This window comes from Oncorhynchus nerka, linkage group LG28, assembly GCF_034236695.1.
Source record: "Oncorhynchus nerka isolate Pitt River linkage group LG28, Oner_Uvic_2.0, whole genome shotgun sequence".
NCBI classification, from domain to species: domain Eukaryota; kingdom Metazoa; phylum Chordata; class Actinopteri; order Salmoniformes; family Salmonidae; genus Oncorhynchus; species Oncorhynchus nerka.
Window position 1 is genome coordinate 69,806,393 of NC_088423.1, and position 15,360 is coordinate 69,821,752.

Genomic DNA, 15,360 nt, shown 5'->3' on the forward strand with positions numbered 1-15,360 from the left:
CATATTTTTCCAGAACAGTCACTGATAAACTACGTCTCATAACAACAAGGGAGCCACAGTTTTGGAATCTACAGAGGAAGACGCTACAACATAATAATGACTGTTTGCAAATCTTTGGGCATATAATTATTTTAAGTGTCTACGAAAGTAATCTGAGGAACTTGCTCGTTCATTTTGGATATTTATCCCATTAATATTCCAACTTGCTAGCTGTAGTGTTGTCACGTGATACAGACAAAAACACTCTTGTGCATGAAATTTGAAGTAAAAGCATAAATCTATGTGTGTCTACTTGACATTGGGAAAGTTGGCTGCACAAAATTCCCCCATCGCATCCCTACTGTCACGTTCTGACCTTAGTTATTTTATTATGTCTTTGTTTTAGTATGGTCAGGGCGTGAGTTGGGTGGGTTGTCTATGTTCCTTTTTCTATGTTGTGTTTTGTGTTTGGCCTGGTATGGTGCTCAATCAGAGGCAGGTGTCGTTAGTTGTCTCTGATTGAGAATCATATTTAGGTAGCCTTTTCCCACTTGTGTTTCGTGGGTGATTATTTTCTGTTATGTGTATGTCACCTTTCAGAACTGTTTCGTTTCATTCTCCTTTGTTATTTTTTTTAGTGTTCTCGGTTTAATAAATATATGATGAACACTTTCCATGCTGTGCTTTGGTCCTCACCTCATTCCAACGACGATCGTTACAGAATCACCCACCAACCAAGGACCAAGCAGCATGGTAACGGGCAGCGGCCAAAATCGCAAGACTCCTGGACATGGAAGGAGATTTTGGACGGCAAGGGACCCTGGGCACAGGCTGGGGAATATCGCCACCCCAAGGCAGAGCTGGAGGCAGCTAAAGCTGAGCGGTGGTGGTATGAGGAGGCAGCACGGCAGCGCGGCTGGGACGAGAGGCAGCACCAAAAATGTATTACTTAGTGTGGCTAAGTCAGGTAGGAGATCTGTGCCAACTCCCCATGCTTACCATGGAGAGAGAGGACCGGGCAAGCACCGTGTTATGCCGTGAGGCGCACGGTGTCCCCGGTGCGCAGGCATAGCCCGGTGCGCTACATAGCAGCGCCTCGTATCAGCCGGGCTAGAGTGGGCATCGAGCCAGGTGCCATGAAGCCGGCTCAGCGCATCTGGTCTCCAGTGTATCCTCGGGCCGTGGTACATGGCACCAGCCCTGCGCATGGTGTCCCCAGTTCGCCAGCACAGCCCAGTGCGCATGGTGTCCCCAGTTCGCCAGCACAGCCCAGTGCGGTCTATTCCACCTCGCCGCACTGGCCTAGCTACGGGGAGCATCCAGCCAGGTAGGGTTGTACAGGCTCGGTGCTCGAGACCTCCAGTGCGCCTCCATGGTCCGGTCTATTCGGTGGCAGCCCCCTGCACCAGGCTGTCTCTCCGTCTCCTCCCTACAGGTGCTCCCGCCTGCTCAGCGCTGCCAGAGTCTCCCGTCTGTCCTGAGCTGCCAGAGTCTCCCGTCTGTCCTGAGCTGCCAGAGCCGCCCGTCTGTCCTGAGCTGCCAGAGCCGCCCGTCTGTCAGGAGCTGCCTGAGCCGTCCGTCAGTCAGGAGCTGCCAGAGCCGCCCGTCAGTCAGGAGCTGCCAGAGCCGCCCGTCAGTCAGGAGCTGCCAGAGCCGCCCGTCAGTCAGGAACTGCCAGAGCCGCCCGTAAGTCAGGAGCGATCAGAGCCGTTCGTTATTCCGGCGCTACCGGAATTGCCCGTCACTCCAGCGCTGCCGGAATCGCCCTTCACTCCGGAGCTGCCGGAGTCTCCCGCCTGTCCGGTGCTGCCGGAATCTCCCGTCCATTCGGGACCCGTGGCTAGGGTCCCCAGTCCGAGGTCGGCAACGACCCGAGGTCGCCGCCCTAAAGAGGCCACGGAGGCAGGTCACCTCATTCCAACGACGAGCGTCACACCTACTGTATCAAGATTAGGTTATAGAGTACCTATCTGAGTTAACCTGAACAACATTATAACTCATTCTCTTTCAATAGTTCCATCCTCAGACCCTGTCGAGGATTTTTATTGAATGAACATACCGTGTCAGTCGTGGTCACATTACAAATAAATCAACTTTTTTGTGTTTCTGACAGTCAAGGAATAATCAGTCTGTAAATGATCGGCCATTAACAATATAGTCCAGACCGTCTTCACTCATGTCCATCTTCTTGCTCTTAGCCAGCTCTCTCCATTACTGTTTTCAACTCAGTCCAGGCTAGTACTGATGTATGATGTAGTATGTGAAAAAATCTAAATCAATCTGAACAGTCATACTAGTCAGTTTGTTAGTAATCCAGCCGGAGAACAAGTCTGAATGCTGGCAATCATGTAAACTATCCTGCGACACATCCATACCCGCTAATCCTCGTCAACCTCTCGCTGCAAATTGAGAAAATCCCCTGCGTCTTAATTGGACTGGAACGTGACGTTTTCCGCCCCACGAGTGAGTTTGAGTGTGCAGGATACAGCAGAAATGTGTGGAATCCGCGTTTCTGAGACAAACTCATCAAAAAAAGAAACATCCTCTCACTGTCAACTGAGTTTATTTTCAGCAAACTTAATTAACATGTGTAAATATTGGTGTGAACATAACAAGATTCAACAACTGAGACATAAACTGAACAAGTTCCACAGACATGTGACCAACAGAAATTGAATAATGTGTCCCTGAACAAAGGGGAGGTCAAAATCAAAAGTAACAGTCAGTGTCTGGTGTGGTCACCAGCTGCATTAAGTACTGCAGTGCATCTCCTCCTCATGGACTGCACCAGATTTGCCAGTTCTTGCTGTGAGATGTTTACCCCACTCTTCCACCAAGGCACTGCAAGTCCCGGACATTTCTGGAGGGAATGGGCCTAGCCCTCACCCTCTGATCCAACAGGTCCCAGACGTGCTGAATGGGATTGAGATCCGGGCTCTTCGCTGGACATGGCAGAACACTGACATTCCTGTCTTGCAGGATATCACACACAGAACAAGCTGTATGGCTGGTGGCATTGTCATGTTGGAGGGTCATGTCAGGATGAGCCTGAAGGAAGGGTACCACATGAGGGAGGAGGATGTCTTCCCTGTAACGCACAGCGTTGAGATTGCCTGCAATGACAACAAGTTCTGTCCGATGAAGCTGTGACACACCGCTCCAGACCAAGACGGACGCTCCACCTCCAAATAGATCCCTCTCCAGAGTACAGGCCTCGGTGTAACGTTCATTCCTTCGACAATAAACGTGAATCCGACCATCACCCCAGGTGAGACAAAACTGCGACTTGTCAGTGAAGAGCACTTTTTGCCAGTCCTGTCTGGTCCAGCGTGGGATTGTGGCCATAGGCGACATTGTTGCCGGTGATGTCTGGTGAGGACCTGCCTCAAGCCCTCAGTCCAGCCTATTGCGGGAAGTCTGAGCACTGATGGAGGGATTGTGCGTTCCTGGTGTAACTCGGGCCATTGTTGTTGCCATCCTGTACCTGTCCCGCAGGTGTGAAGTTCAGATGTACCGATCCTATGCAGGTGTTGTTACACGTGGTCTGCCACTCTGAGGATGATTAGGTATCCGTCCTGTCTCCCTGTAGCGCTGTCTTAGGCATCTCACAGTACCGACATTGCAATTTATTTCCCTGGCCACATCTGCAGTCTTCATGCCTCCTTGCAGCATGCATAAGGCACATTCATGCAGATGAGCAGGGACCCTGAGAATCTTTCTTTTGGTGTTTTTCAGAGTCAGTAGAAAGGCCTCTTTAGTGTCCTACGTTTTCATAATTGTGACCTTAATTGCCTACCGTCTGTAAGCTGTTAGTGTCTTAACGACCATTCCACAGGTGCATGTTCATTAATTGTTTATGGTTCATTGAACAAGCATGGGAAACAGTGTTTAAACCCTTTACAATAAATATCTGTGAAGTTATTTGGATTTTTACAAATGATCTTTGAAAGACAGGGTCCTGAAAAAGGGACGTTTATTTTTTTGCTGAGTTTACATTCTGTGAAAAGGTACGACACTTCGCATTGGTGTAGTTGCTGTAGACTATTCCGTTGTGAATCGGTTTTCCCGCCCTGCCAGAGTGAGAGGGTTCTTCCTAGCGCCTTCAGAATGCGGTCTCGGTCAGGGAATCAGAGCACCTGTAGAATCAAGGTTTGGGATCTGGCTGAGTTGTCAATGTGCCGGTTTATGCGATGAGCTCTCATCACTTCGATTTCGGTTCCAGCTAGATCTGGAAACCACTCTGGAAGTGATCTATTGACGAAAGATGAAAGAAAGCATTCTAGGCCTCAGTATTTTCCTCTATATTGGCTATTCTCACGTTGTCTCTACGTTGCAAGTCCTGGTAGCGAGTCAAAACGGTCCATTCTGATTTGGCCCTGAGTTGACATCTCCTCACATTTGTCAACTCTATCGCCAAGCTTAAGCTTTGTGCACTCAGCTCGAAATCTTTTAAGATCAGTAACCCGCTTGGAAACGTCATCCTGAATAAAATCTAGCGCTTTGTTGTCAGGAGATGAAGCCCTTGATTTAGCTCGTAAAGCGTGGTGTTCCATAGTGAGTAAGTTACTAAATACTGTTAAACAGATTAGCTGTTACTACATCCATGGAAATGGTTCAGAAGTGCTCTTGGGTAAAACGTCAAAAATGATAATGCAAGGGAAGGAGCTCCTATTCCAATACACTTTTCTAGGCTTAAATGTTAATTTCGCTTTAATGCAATTCATTGAACTTTTGTTCCTTTCCGAAATGATTGTGCAGCAGCAAATTTGGAAAAGATTACCAAAGTATTATTTTCACTCCACTTAACCTTCTCATCAGTGGAATCAGCCTACCACTGCTTTCAGCCATCGCTAACAAGCAAGCCTCAGAATCATTCTATAACCATGGCAACATCCTCCACTTCCTGCATCCCCATCTGGCTCATCTGCTGTCTCCCACTCTCAGCCTCACTCAGTAATTGTGATCCTTTTTCATGTTCACCACCAAGTTGAACATGTCTGATCCAGATTGCGCTCCTTTATCATAGTCCCCCGGGTCCAAGTTCTTCCTTGAGCCAGCAATATATTGGATATCGAGTCTTTCATGAAGTCTTCCAATTCCCCTTGGCCAAGAGAGACTTATTGGGACCTACCATAAGTAGCCATGTAGCCGGCCTGGCCTGAATATTAACAGTGAGACACTATGTTAGGCTGAGTCTCCCCCTACCTAGGCCTTGGCTCCTGTCTTGCATGACTAGGTTCACTCCCTAGATGAAACAAATCAATTTAAAGTGTTACATAAACTCTGATAAAATGCCACAGTCTCACCAGTTTGTGCATTGATCTGTTGTACATTTCCAAACCCTTAAATCATGTGATGATAAAAAACCATCTCCTGGAACCATGAACTATGACATCCATCCCCAAACTGAGGATGACCTGACTGAATGGTCGGGTGGATATTAAGAAGGGGTTAGTTGGAGGGCCAGGCTAGACCAGTCCCAGTGGTTCTATCTCATTAGCCTGCTGTGGGTTATGCCTGCTAGGAGGTCCAGTCCTATCTCCTCAGCTCAGTTCTTTAATGTCACACAGGACAAGGAATTAATTCCTTCCAGGCTCTCAAAGCGTTATTTTTGCGGGTTTGCTGTGTGGCATGCTGTTTCATCAGTGTCGTTTAGCTGATTTCTCCTCTTGAGTAACTTTCTGGTTGTGGAGGTGGATGAAGGTTGTAGCGAAAGGGAGCTCTCTTGGCGAGGAGCCAGAGAGCAGGGCTCTGTTTCAGGGGTGATGGGTGCTGTGTCTGTGTCCTGTGTGTGTGTCCTGTGTGTTTGAGTGTGTGTTTGTTTGTGCGAGCGTGCGTGCGTGTGTGCGTGAGTGTGTATGTGTGTGTGTGCACCCCTCTTCTCCCATGGGGAGTCTTGGCAGCAGGTGTGACATGCCGTAATGGGAAATTATGCTGCCCGGTGCAAAAACTCTTCGGAAAGGGGTCACCCACTGTCAACTCAACCAAGTGTGTAACAGAACAACCACTCAGCCTTTAATGAAAGCTGTCACATTTCTGTTAGTGCAGAAGTTATTAATGGACATTCATATATTGTTGTTGGGGTTTCCATCTTTGAGAGGTGTCTCCTGAGATGTGAAGGGTCAGTGTTTGGGGCTCATCACCATAGGGTTTTAATTATTGCGACGCTAGGAAATGCATGCCAGGCACATTTAGTGCTCTTTCTTCAACAATCATGAACGTGATCATTCATCAAGTGGTAATATGCAGATCTAGGAACAATGCTATGGATGTTCCCTTAGCGCTTCAAAGAATGGGGTTGTATTTTACATCATCCTTTATTTGCAATTTGCAGTATACCAGTAGCAGCCTACAGTGCAGTGATCCAGTCATTTGTCGTGTAATAATCAACCATGTGTGTCTCTCCTTTCTCATCTGTGTTGCCCTCTCTGCAGGATGTGTATCTCTCCTTTCTCATCTGTGTTGTCCTCTCTGCAGGATGTGTATCTCTCCTTTCTCATCTGTGTTGTCCTCTCTGCAGGATGTGTATCTCTCCTTTCTCATCTGTGTTGTCCTCTCTGCAGGATGTGTATCTCTCCTTTCTCATCTGTGTTGCCCTCTCTGCAGGATGTGTTTCTCCTTTCTCATCTGTGTTGCCCTCTCTGCAGGATGTGTATCTCTCCTTTCTCATCTGTGTTGTCCTCTCTGCAGGATGTGCCTTTCTAACGTACTGCGCCAGAGAGTCAGCACTGAAGGCCCAGAGCGCCCTCCATGAACAGAAGACTCTGCCAGGGGTAAGTGCCCCTGATCTGCCCTCTGTCAGAGGCTAGGGCCCCCGGGTCCAGGGCCTGGCATGGGACATGTCTGCATTAATGTTACTACTCTTAACACAACCACATCACATAGACACTCACTCACACATACTGAACTGAACTGAAGTCAGCCACACTGACGCCTTGCACAACGTGTTATGCTCACAATATTTATATATATATTTTTACAAGACAGGCTTGATGGTCCATCCTGTCCTTTTTCTGTCCTCTCGTCCTCTCTCAAAAACACAAACACACACACACACACACGCACGCACACACACACACACACACACACACACACACACACACACACACACACACACACACACACACACACACACACACACACACACACACACATTCCTAATTGCCTCATGAAATCAACTCTCATTATCACATATAATCAAACAATAAATACCCACAATAATTTTTACCACAAATATGGCCATCTGGAGTTTTAATTTTAGTTGATAAGTTTTGATTGAAAAGTCCTCCTACTGTACCATGACAAACCCACAGTGTTATACCATAAGCCCATCCAGGACCTACAGTATGCTGGATATGTTCCTGATCCTATGTCTATATACAGTACAGTATGTACATGGGGATGTATCGTTCTAGACATAACATCCTGGGAATCAGAGGTCTGATTGAATCCAGCCTGTGCCCCCTGCAGAGGAGAGGGCCCCCTGCTATGTCTCCAGATCCCCTCCCTCTTCTCCCTGGTTAGAGCCTGGTTAGAGTCTCTGGGCATCCATCCTGGTCCCCAGGGAGGGGGGCAGGGGAGAGGTGGATGGGGCTGGGGGCTTCTCTGTGGTAGATTAGTCAGCTGTTTGCAGTGCTCTGTCTGGATCTCCTGGGTAATACATTGAGCGTTCGTTCCACACACCACTAACACTGCTCTAATGGAGTCCCTCTGAGACCACCTCTTGTATTTTAATTCTCACTGCTTTCTAATGAGGTGATTGTTGTGATTGGTTTATATACTGTAGTGCAGGTATTCCCCCAGGGGTACACGCAATGCCGTCGGGGGTACGCCAAATACATTTTTTATTCACTTTAAAAAAAAGAAAATACACATTTTCTTTGTAACTTTGTTTTCCCTTCACATTGTCAAACATTGATCTTTTCCAACGGGGCTATGCATTTGGGTGAGATTTTTTTCTCACCTGAGTAGCCTCGTTTAACTGCCAAAAATAAAATTCAACAATCTAGTGTTCAGCGAAATAACAACACAATGTCAAATACATGTAGGCTAGTCAAATAGTTAACATCCAATCACCTTAACTGTTACTCTCTTCTGGGAATTCCACTAATGGTCCGTACGTAGCCAAACGTAGCTGCTGCTCATGTTGGTATCTGTACTGATGGCGCAAAAGCTATGATAGGGAGACATAGTGGAGTGATAACGCGCGTGCAAGCAGTTGCTCCCGACACCACTTGGGTACACTGCAGCATCCACCGAGAGGCTCTTGCTACCAAGGGAATGACTGACAGCTTGAAAGACGTTTTGGACACTACAGTGAAAATGGTTCACTTTGTTGAAGCAAGGCCCATGAACTCTTGTGTATTTTCTGCAATATACAATGATATGGGCAGCGACCATATTGCTGGTCGCTGATATGGGCAGCGACCAGCGACGCTTTTACAACATACAGAAGTGCGCTGGTTATCAAGGGGCAAAATATTGACGCGTTTTTTTAAATTGAGAGATGAGCATAAAGTTTTCTTTACTGACCATAATTTTCACTTGTCTGACTGCTTGTATGATGACGAGTTTCTCATACGACTGGCCTATCTGGGTGCTGTTTTTTCTGATCTGAATCTAGGATTACAGGGACTCTCCGCAACTACAGTATATTCAATGTGCGGGACAAAATTGAGGCTATAATTAAGAAGTTGGAGCTCATCTCTGTCTGCATTAACAAGGACAACACACAGGTCTTTCCATCATTGTATGTATCATTGCAAATTAACTCAAGCTTACGGACAATGTCAAATGTGATATAGGGAAGCACTGGAGTTGGGTGCACAATTATGCAGGTATTTTCCCGAAACGGATGACACAAACAACTGGATTCGTTATCCTTTTCATGCCCTGCCTCCAGTCCTGATATCTGAACAAGAGAGCCTCATTGTAATTGCAACAAGAGGTTCTGTGAAAATGTTATTTAATCAGAAGCCACTGCCAGATTTCTGGATAGGGCTGCGGTCAGAGTATCCTGCCTTGGCAAATCACGCTGTTAAGACACTGATGCCCTTTGCAAAGACGTACCTATGTGAGAGTGGATTCTCAGCCCTCCCTGGCATGAAAACTAAATACAGGCACAGACTGTGTGTGGAAAATGATTTCAGACTCAGACTTTCCAATACAACCCAACATTGCAGAGTTATGTGCATCATTTCAAGCACACTCTTCTCATTAACCTGTGGTGAGTTATTTACAATTTTTGATGAACAAACAAGGTTTTATATGTAAGATGGCTGAATAAAGAGCAAAATTATTGATTATTATTATATTATTATTTGTGCCCTGGTCCTATAAGAGCTCTTTGTCACTTTCCATGAGCCGGGTTGTGACAAAAACTCACACTCATTCTTATGTTTAATAAATGTATCGTATAGTGTGTGTGTGGCAGGCTTACAGTGATGGCAAAAAACAACATTTGAGAGTGCGCTGACCCTGGTGCTAGAGGGGGAACACAGCTGGAGGTTGAATGTTTGAAGGGGTATGGGGCTATAAAAAGTTTGGGAACCACTGCTGTAGAGGTTCCTGCTGTAATCGTATCTGGATAAGGGCCAATGTTATGTCTATGAGATTTGGGTAAACGTGAGTTGTACTATAGTGAATAGCTCCCAGCAAGAGGTCAGTCCTTCAATCTGCAGCAGAACCACATAGAGATCCATCCTCCCTTCCTTCCCTTGCCCTCCTTAATAAAGAGGCTCTGTGAGGTGGCAGGCCAACCGTCATACGGTTGTTTTCATCAGGCCATCATGCTCTGAGGTCCTTAATGGCAGCCCTATGATGCTGCTGCTCTTCCAGACTGTCCAGACTGGGCTGGCTGTTCCGGGCCTGACTCTGCAGTCTGGATGCGTGCGCCTCAAACGGTCAGGAAACCTAAATGTGCAGGCCTTAAAATGGATCATCAGGCAGGTTGCAGGCCCTTTGGAAAATAAAACCAGTCAACCAAAAACAGGACTTGAATTGCACATGAACTCGATGAATGAAGGCTATCATGCCGGCCAGTCCTTGTCTGCGGTCTGCCAGGGACCAAAACAGGCAGGGCCAGAGCAATATGGCTCACTTTGATCGCCTCCTGGCTTGTCTTGAAGAGAATTGCCTTTTGAGGGCAGAAGGTGAGGGACGATAAGAGCTTTCCAAATTCCTCTGTAGATGTTCAAAGTGCCATGTTTCCATCGTTATTGTCAGTCTGTTTGAGAAGTGGACTCTCTGGAGCTGGGAGAGTGAGAGGGGAGACGGGGAGACGGGGAGACGGGGAGACGGGGAGGAGGACTGGATGGTATGTGTGTGATCTGCAAAGAGTCACCAGAGGTGTCGTGCAGATTGACTGAGAATCTCAAATTCTGGGGAATCTCAAATTCCCAGTCTTAGCCAATGTCTCTTACCCATGCTGCCGTCCAAGAGGACATTCTGCTTTGTTGGGCCGTATTTGTGTTTTTGTTTACATACAGTTGAAGTCGGAAGTTTACATACACTTAAGTTGGAGTCATTAAAACTCGTTTTTCAACCACTCCACAAATTTCTTGTTAACAAACTATAGTTTTGGCAAGTCGGTTAGGACAGCTACTTTGCCCATGACATAAGTCATTTTTCCAACAATTATTTAGATAAAGATTATTTCACTTATAATTCACTGTATCAGAATTCCAGTGGGTCAGAAGTTTACATACACTAAGTTAACTGGAAACAGCTTGGAAAATTCCAGAAAATTATGTCATTGTTTTAGAAGCTTCTGATAGGCTGATTGATGTAATTTGAGTCAATTGGAGGTGTACATGTGGATGTATTTCAAAGCCTACCTTCAAACTCAGGGCCTCTTTGTTTGACATCATGGGAAAATCTAAAGAAATCAACCAAGAACTCATCAAAAAAATTGTAGACCTCCACAAGTCTGGCTCATCCTTGGGAGCAATTTCCAAATGCCTGAAGGTACCGTGTTCATCTGTACAAACAATTGTACGCAAGTATAAACACCATGGGACCACGCAGCCGGCATACCTCTCAGGAAGGAGACATATTCTGTCTCCTAGGGATGAATGTACTTTGGTGCAAAAAGTGCAAATCAATCCCAGAGAAACAGCAAAGGACCTTGTGGAGGAAACAGGTACAAAAGTATCTATATCCACAGTAAAACGATTCCTATATCGACATAATCTGAAAGGCCGCTTAGCAAGGGAGAAGCCACTGCTATTAAACCTCCATAAAAAAGCCAGACCACGGTTTGCAACTAAACACGGGGACAAAGATCGTACTTTTTGGAGAAATGTCCTCTGGTCTGATGAAACAAAAATAGAACTGTTTGGCCATAATGACCATTGTTATGTTTGGAGGAAAAGGGGGGCGGCTTGCAAGCCGAAGAACAACATCCCAACCATGAAGCACAGGGGTGGCACTATCATGTTGTGGCAGAATGGCTTAAGGACAACAAAGTCAAGGTATTGGAGTGGCCATCGCAAAGCCCTGACCTCAATCCTATAGAACATTTGTGGCCAGAACTGAAAAAGTGTGTGCTAGCAAGGAGGCCTACAAACCTGACTCTGTTACACCAGCTCTGTCAGGAGGAATGGGCCAAAATTCACCCAACTTATTGTGGGAAGCTTGTGGAAGGCTACCCAAAACGTTTGACCCAAGTTAAACAATTTAAAGGCAACGCTACCAATACTACTTGCGTCTATGTCAACTTCTGACCCACTGGGAATGTGATGAAAGAAATCAAATCTGAAAGAAATCAGTCTCTCTACTATTATTCTGACATTTCACATTCTTAAAATAAAGTGGTGATCCTAACTGACTTAAGACAGGGAATTTTAACGAGGATTAAATGTCAGGAATTGTGAAACTGAGTTTCAATGTATTTGGTTAAGTTGTATGTAAACTTCCGACTTCAACTGTATCTAGTGATTACCTACATGTAAGTGTCATCATGGTGTCTTTATGTCCCGTCGATGTGATCTGCCAGGCAGGAGTCAGTGTGTACACTACAGTAATGTCATCAGAGGCTAAACAGCCTCCTCTGGAATGCTTATAGGGCATTACGCTTACATGCCCATTCAGCATGTTCCCCAATGTAGGACATGCAGCGTGGTCTTTGGACAGGTTAGGTCATCTCTGTGAATGATTTCTCCACGGATCTGATTAATTTACCCCTTTCCCTATAAACACGCTCCAGAACATCTCTCCGCTGTTTGCCAAATGGCCTCCCATCACGCTTGTTTTGGAGCCGGTAGAATCTTGAAAAGAAGCCACTTCTTCTTCTTTCCCTTCCAGGCCGTGTGGCGGATGCATCCTCTACTCCAATTAGCTGCTGGTGGAGGATGAAACAGGCCTGTTAATTGGCCCAAAAGCCAATTATAAAGTCTGCTGCGGAAAAGGACCCAGCATCTCTTTCTATTTTACTCTCATCCTCCTCCTTTCTATACCTTCCGTTTCTCTTTGACTCGTATCCCCCTCCCTCCTTCCTCTTTCTCCCACCCTTTCTCTCTCTGTCTCTACAGCTCTCACTCCTCCTTCCTCTTTCTCTCTCTGTCTCTACAGCTCTCACTCCTCCTTCCTCTTTCTCTCTCTGTCTCTACAGCACTCACTCCTCCTTCCTCTTTCTCTCTCTGTCTCTACAGCTCTCACTCCTCCTTCCTCTTTCTCTCTCTGTCTCTACAGCTCTCACTCCTCCTTCCTCTTTCTCTCTCTGTCTCTACAGCTCTCACTCCTCCTTCCTCTTTCTCTCTCTGTCTCTACAGCTCTCACTCCTCCTTCCTCTTTCTCTCTCTGTCTCTACAGCACTCACTCCTCCTTCCTCTTTCTCTCTCTGTCTCTACAGCGCTCACTCCTCGTTCCTCTTTCTCTCTCTGTCTCTACAGCTCTCACTCCTCCTTCCTCTTTCTCTATCTGTCTCTACAGCTCTCACTCCTCCTTCGTCTTTCTCTCTCTGTCTCTACAGCTCTCACTCCTCCTTCCTCTTTCTCTCTCTGTCTCTACAGCTCTCACTCCTCCTTCCTCTCTCTGTCTCTACAGCTCTCACTCCTCCTTCCTCTTTCTCTCTCCGTCTCTACAGCTCTCACTCCTCCTTCCTCTTTCTCTCTCTGTCTCTACAGCTCTCACTCCTCCTTCCTCTTTCTCTCTCTGTCTCTACAGCTCTCACTCCTCCTTCCTCTTTCTCTCTCCGTCTCTACAGCTCTCACTCCTCCTTCCTCTTTCTCTCTCTGTCTCTACAGCTCTCACTCCTCCTTCCTCTTTCTCTCTCTGTCTCTACAGCTCTCACTCCCCCTTCCTCTTTCTCTCTCTGTCTCTACAGCTCTCACTCCACCTTCCTCCTGTCTTTTTGTCTGGCTGATGTGTGTGTTGAGGTGCTGCCCCAGCCTCATGCTTGTCATTTCATCATGCGTGGCGGTGTCTGTGGAGAGATCCACATTTCTTGCTTTCTGACTGAGAGCTCCACAAGCACCTGACCCCTTTATTAATAACCAGGCAGCCAAGCGCAACCGCTGTCTGACTTTAGCCAGGGAGGTAAGTAGAAAGGAGGAAAAGTTCCCCACCCAGGAGTTCAGAACTGTTTATCCTCAAACTTCGAAGGGCCTGAAGGTTCTGCTTCCACTAAATTGAGTAACAGAATATCATGTTTTCCCTGTAGTTTCTTCCCTTCTTATTTATTCTATATTTTTGGGGCTGGGAAAGGCAGAGAAAATTGTCTTTACTGTGTCGCATACATAGAAATGAGTCAGGGGGAGATGTAGGATGTCACTAAACACGCTCCACAGACCAGTTCATACATGTTTGTGACACTCCCAGCTTTACGATACAGATGCTGTCCGAACAGCTCTGTGTACATTTTTGTCTTTGTCTTTGTACGTATCAGTAAGAACATGCCAGTAGGAGACTCCATCACTCTCATTTCCCATCATCTTTGTTTAAGCTTCCCCTTCACACACACACACACACACACACACACACACACACACACACACACACACACACACACACACACACACACACACACACACACACACACACACACACACACACACACACACACACACACACACACACACACACACACACACACATCATTGACACCCCTCAACTATAATCCCTGCTCGCATTCCTCTTTATCTCTATGTAAAGATGTGTTAATTGATATATTTAGTGGCGGAGCCTCATCAGGATTCAGGGTAAGGCTGTCTGTCTGTGTCGCAGCATCACCGTATCTTATCAGAGGACACACTAAGCTTCCTTCGACAGGGTCCACCCCTGGACCGCCACACCACAGCCTCAAGGCAGCTTAAAATAATTACTGAAGCCATACAGGGCCCGGCCCGCCATTCTTTTAAAGGACAAATTGTGTTCTGTTGCTGGTCAATTTGCCCTCTGTGCAAGATTTGTCACCCTCCAGTGCCCACGAGCCTTTCCTGTTATGAGAAAGTAAAAAAGGCCTGGATCCAGATATGAGAGAACTGAGGGAAGTCTTCTATGGCTGCCCCGGCTAGCCGCCCGCCTGGCTCCACACCATCACTTACATCTATATCGGTTTCTCTCTTTTCCCCGGCCGCTTTAGAGGAGAAATTAAAAATGTGTTTTTTCTTAGCCCCCTGGGATGAAACCATTTTCTACACTGCTGCCCTGACTACGGCCGTCCTCCCGATTTAAACAGTGAATAGAATCGCAATGAAGGGATGGAACTCCATATCGTCTTCCATTATGATGCCAGTGCTCCTGAAATAGGGTTGTTCTGGTAACTTTCAATACATTCTCTGGTTTTTCCTGAAATCCTAGTTTGGGTATTTTCTAAATCAAGAGGGAATAAGCAGAATATCCATAATCCTCCAACTAGGATTTTCTGGTAAACCGGGAATTGATCTAAAATTGATCTAAAGTTCACAGAATTTTGCAACCCTGTCCTGAACACTATGCCTTACAAATTAATTTGGTTCCATCTGATGGGATTTTCAACCTTCCTGAGTGCAAATGTTCTTCCTACCAGCCTGCATGGGGAGCCTCCTTTTACAATCAACTGGAAGGAGGGCAACATCAGTCACAGTGAAGTTGCCCTTAACCAGAGCGTAAAGATGGCAGGCCATGGGCGCTGGACAGATGAAAGGCAGAAATAGTGTTTTTTTAAAGGCCGCAGGGCTGCAGAGCTTTAGTGGAAAGAGAACAGAACCGAGAACTGCAACCATTTGTCCTCTCAGTACTTTACAAATCTCCAAAGACTTCAAAGCCAGGTTGTTAGTATGGAAGCATATAGTGTATGATCAATGACTGTATCAGGTACAATGAAGGTGACCTAAGCCATAATTACCTTTCAGGAATGTGCAGTACCATAGTTCTCACACACCCCTCCCAGCTCCTTTCTCC

General features: G+C 46.4%; 1 protein-coding gene across 1 annotated transcript in view; it reads left to right on the plus strand.

Moving 5' to 3' along the window:
- The window catches only part of LOC115113619 (CUGBP Elav-like family member 3-B), a 239,356-nt gene that overhangs the window by 14,029 nt on the left and 209,967 nt on the right, over window positions 1-15,360 (plus strand). Inside the window, exon 2 of the mRNA XM_065013070.1 lies at window positions 6,670-6,752. Within this exon, the coding sequence (XP_064869142.1) occupies window positions 6,670-6,752 (83 nt within the window). The remainder of the gene's footprint in view (window positions 1-6,669; window positions 6,753-15,360) is intronic.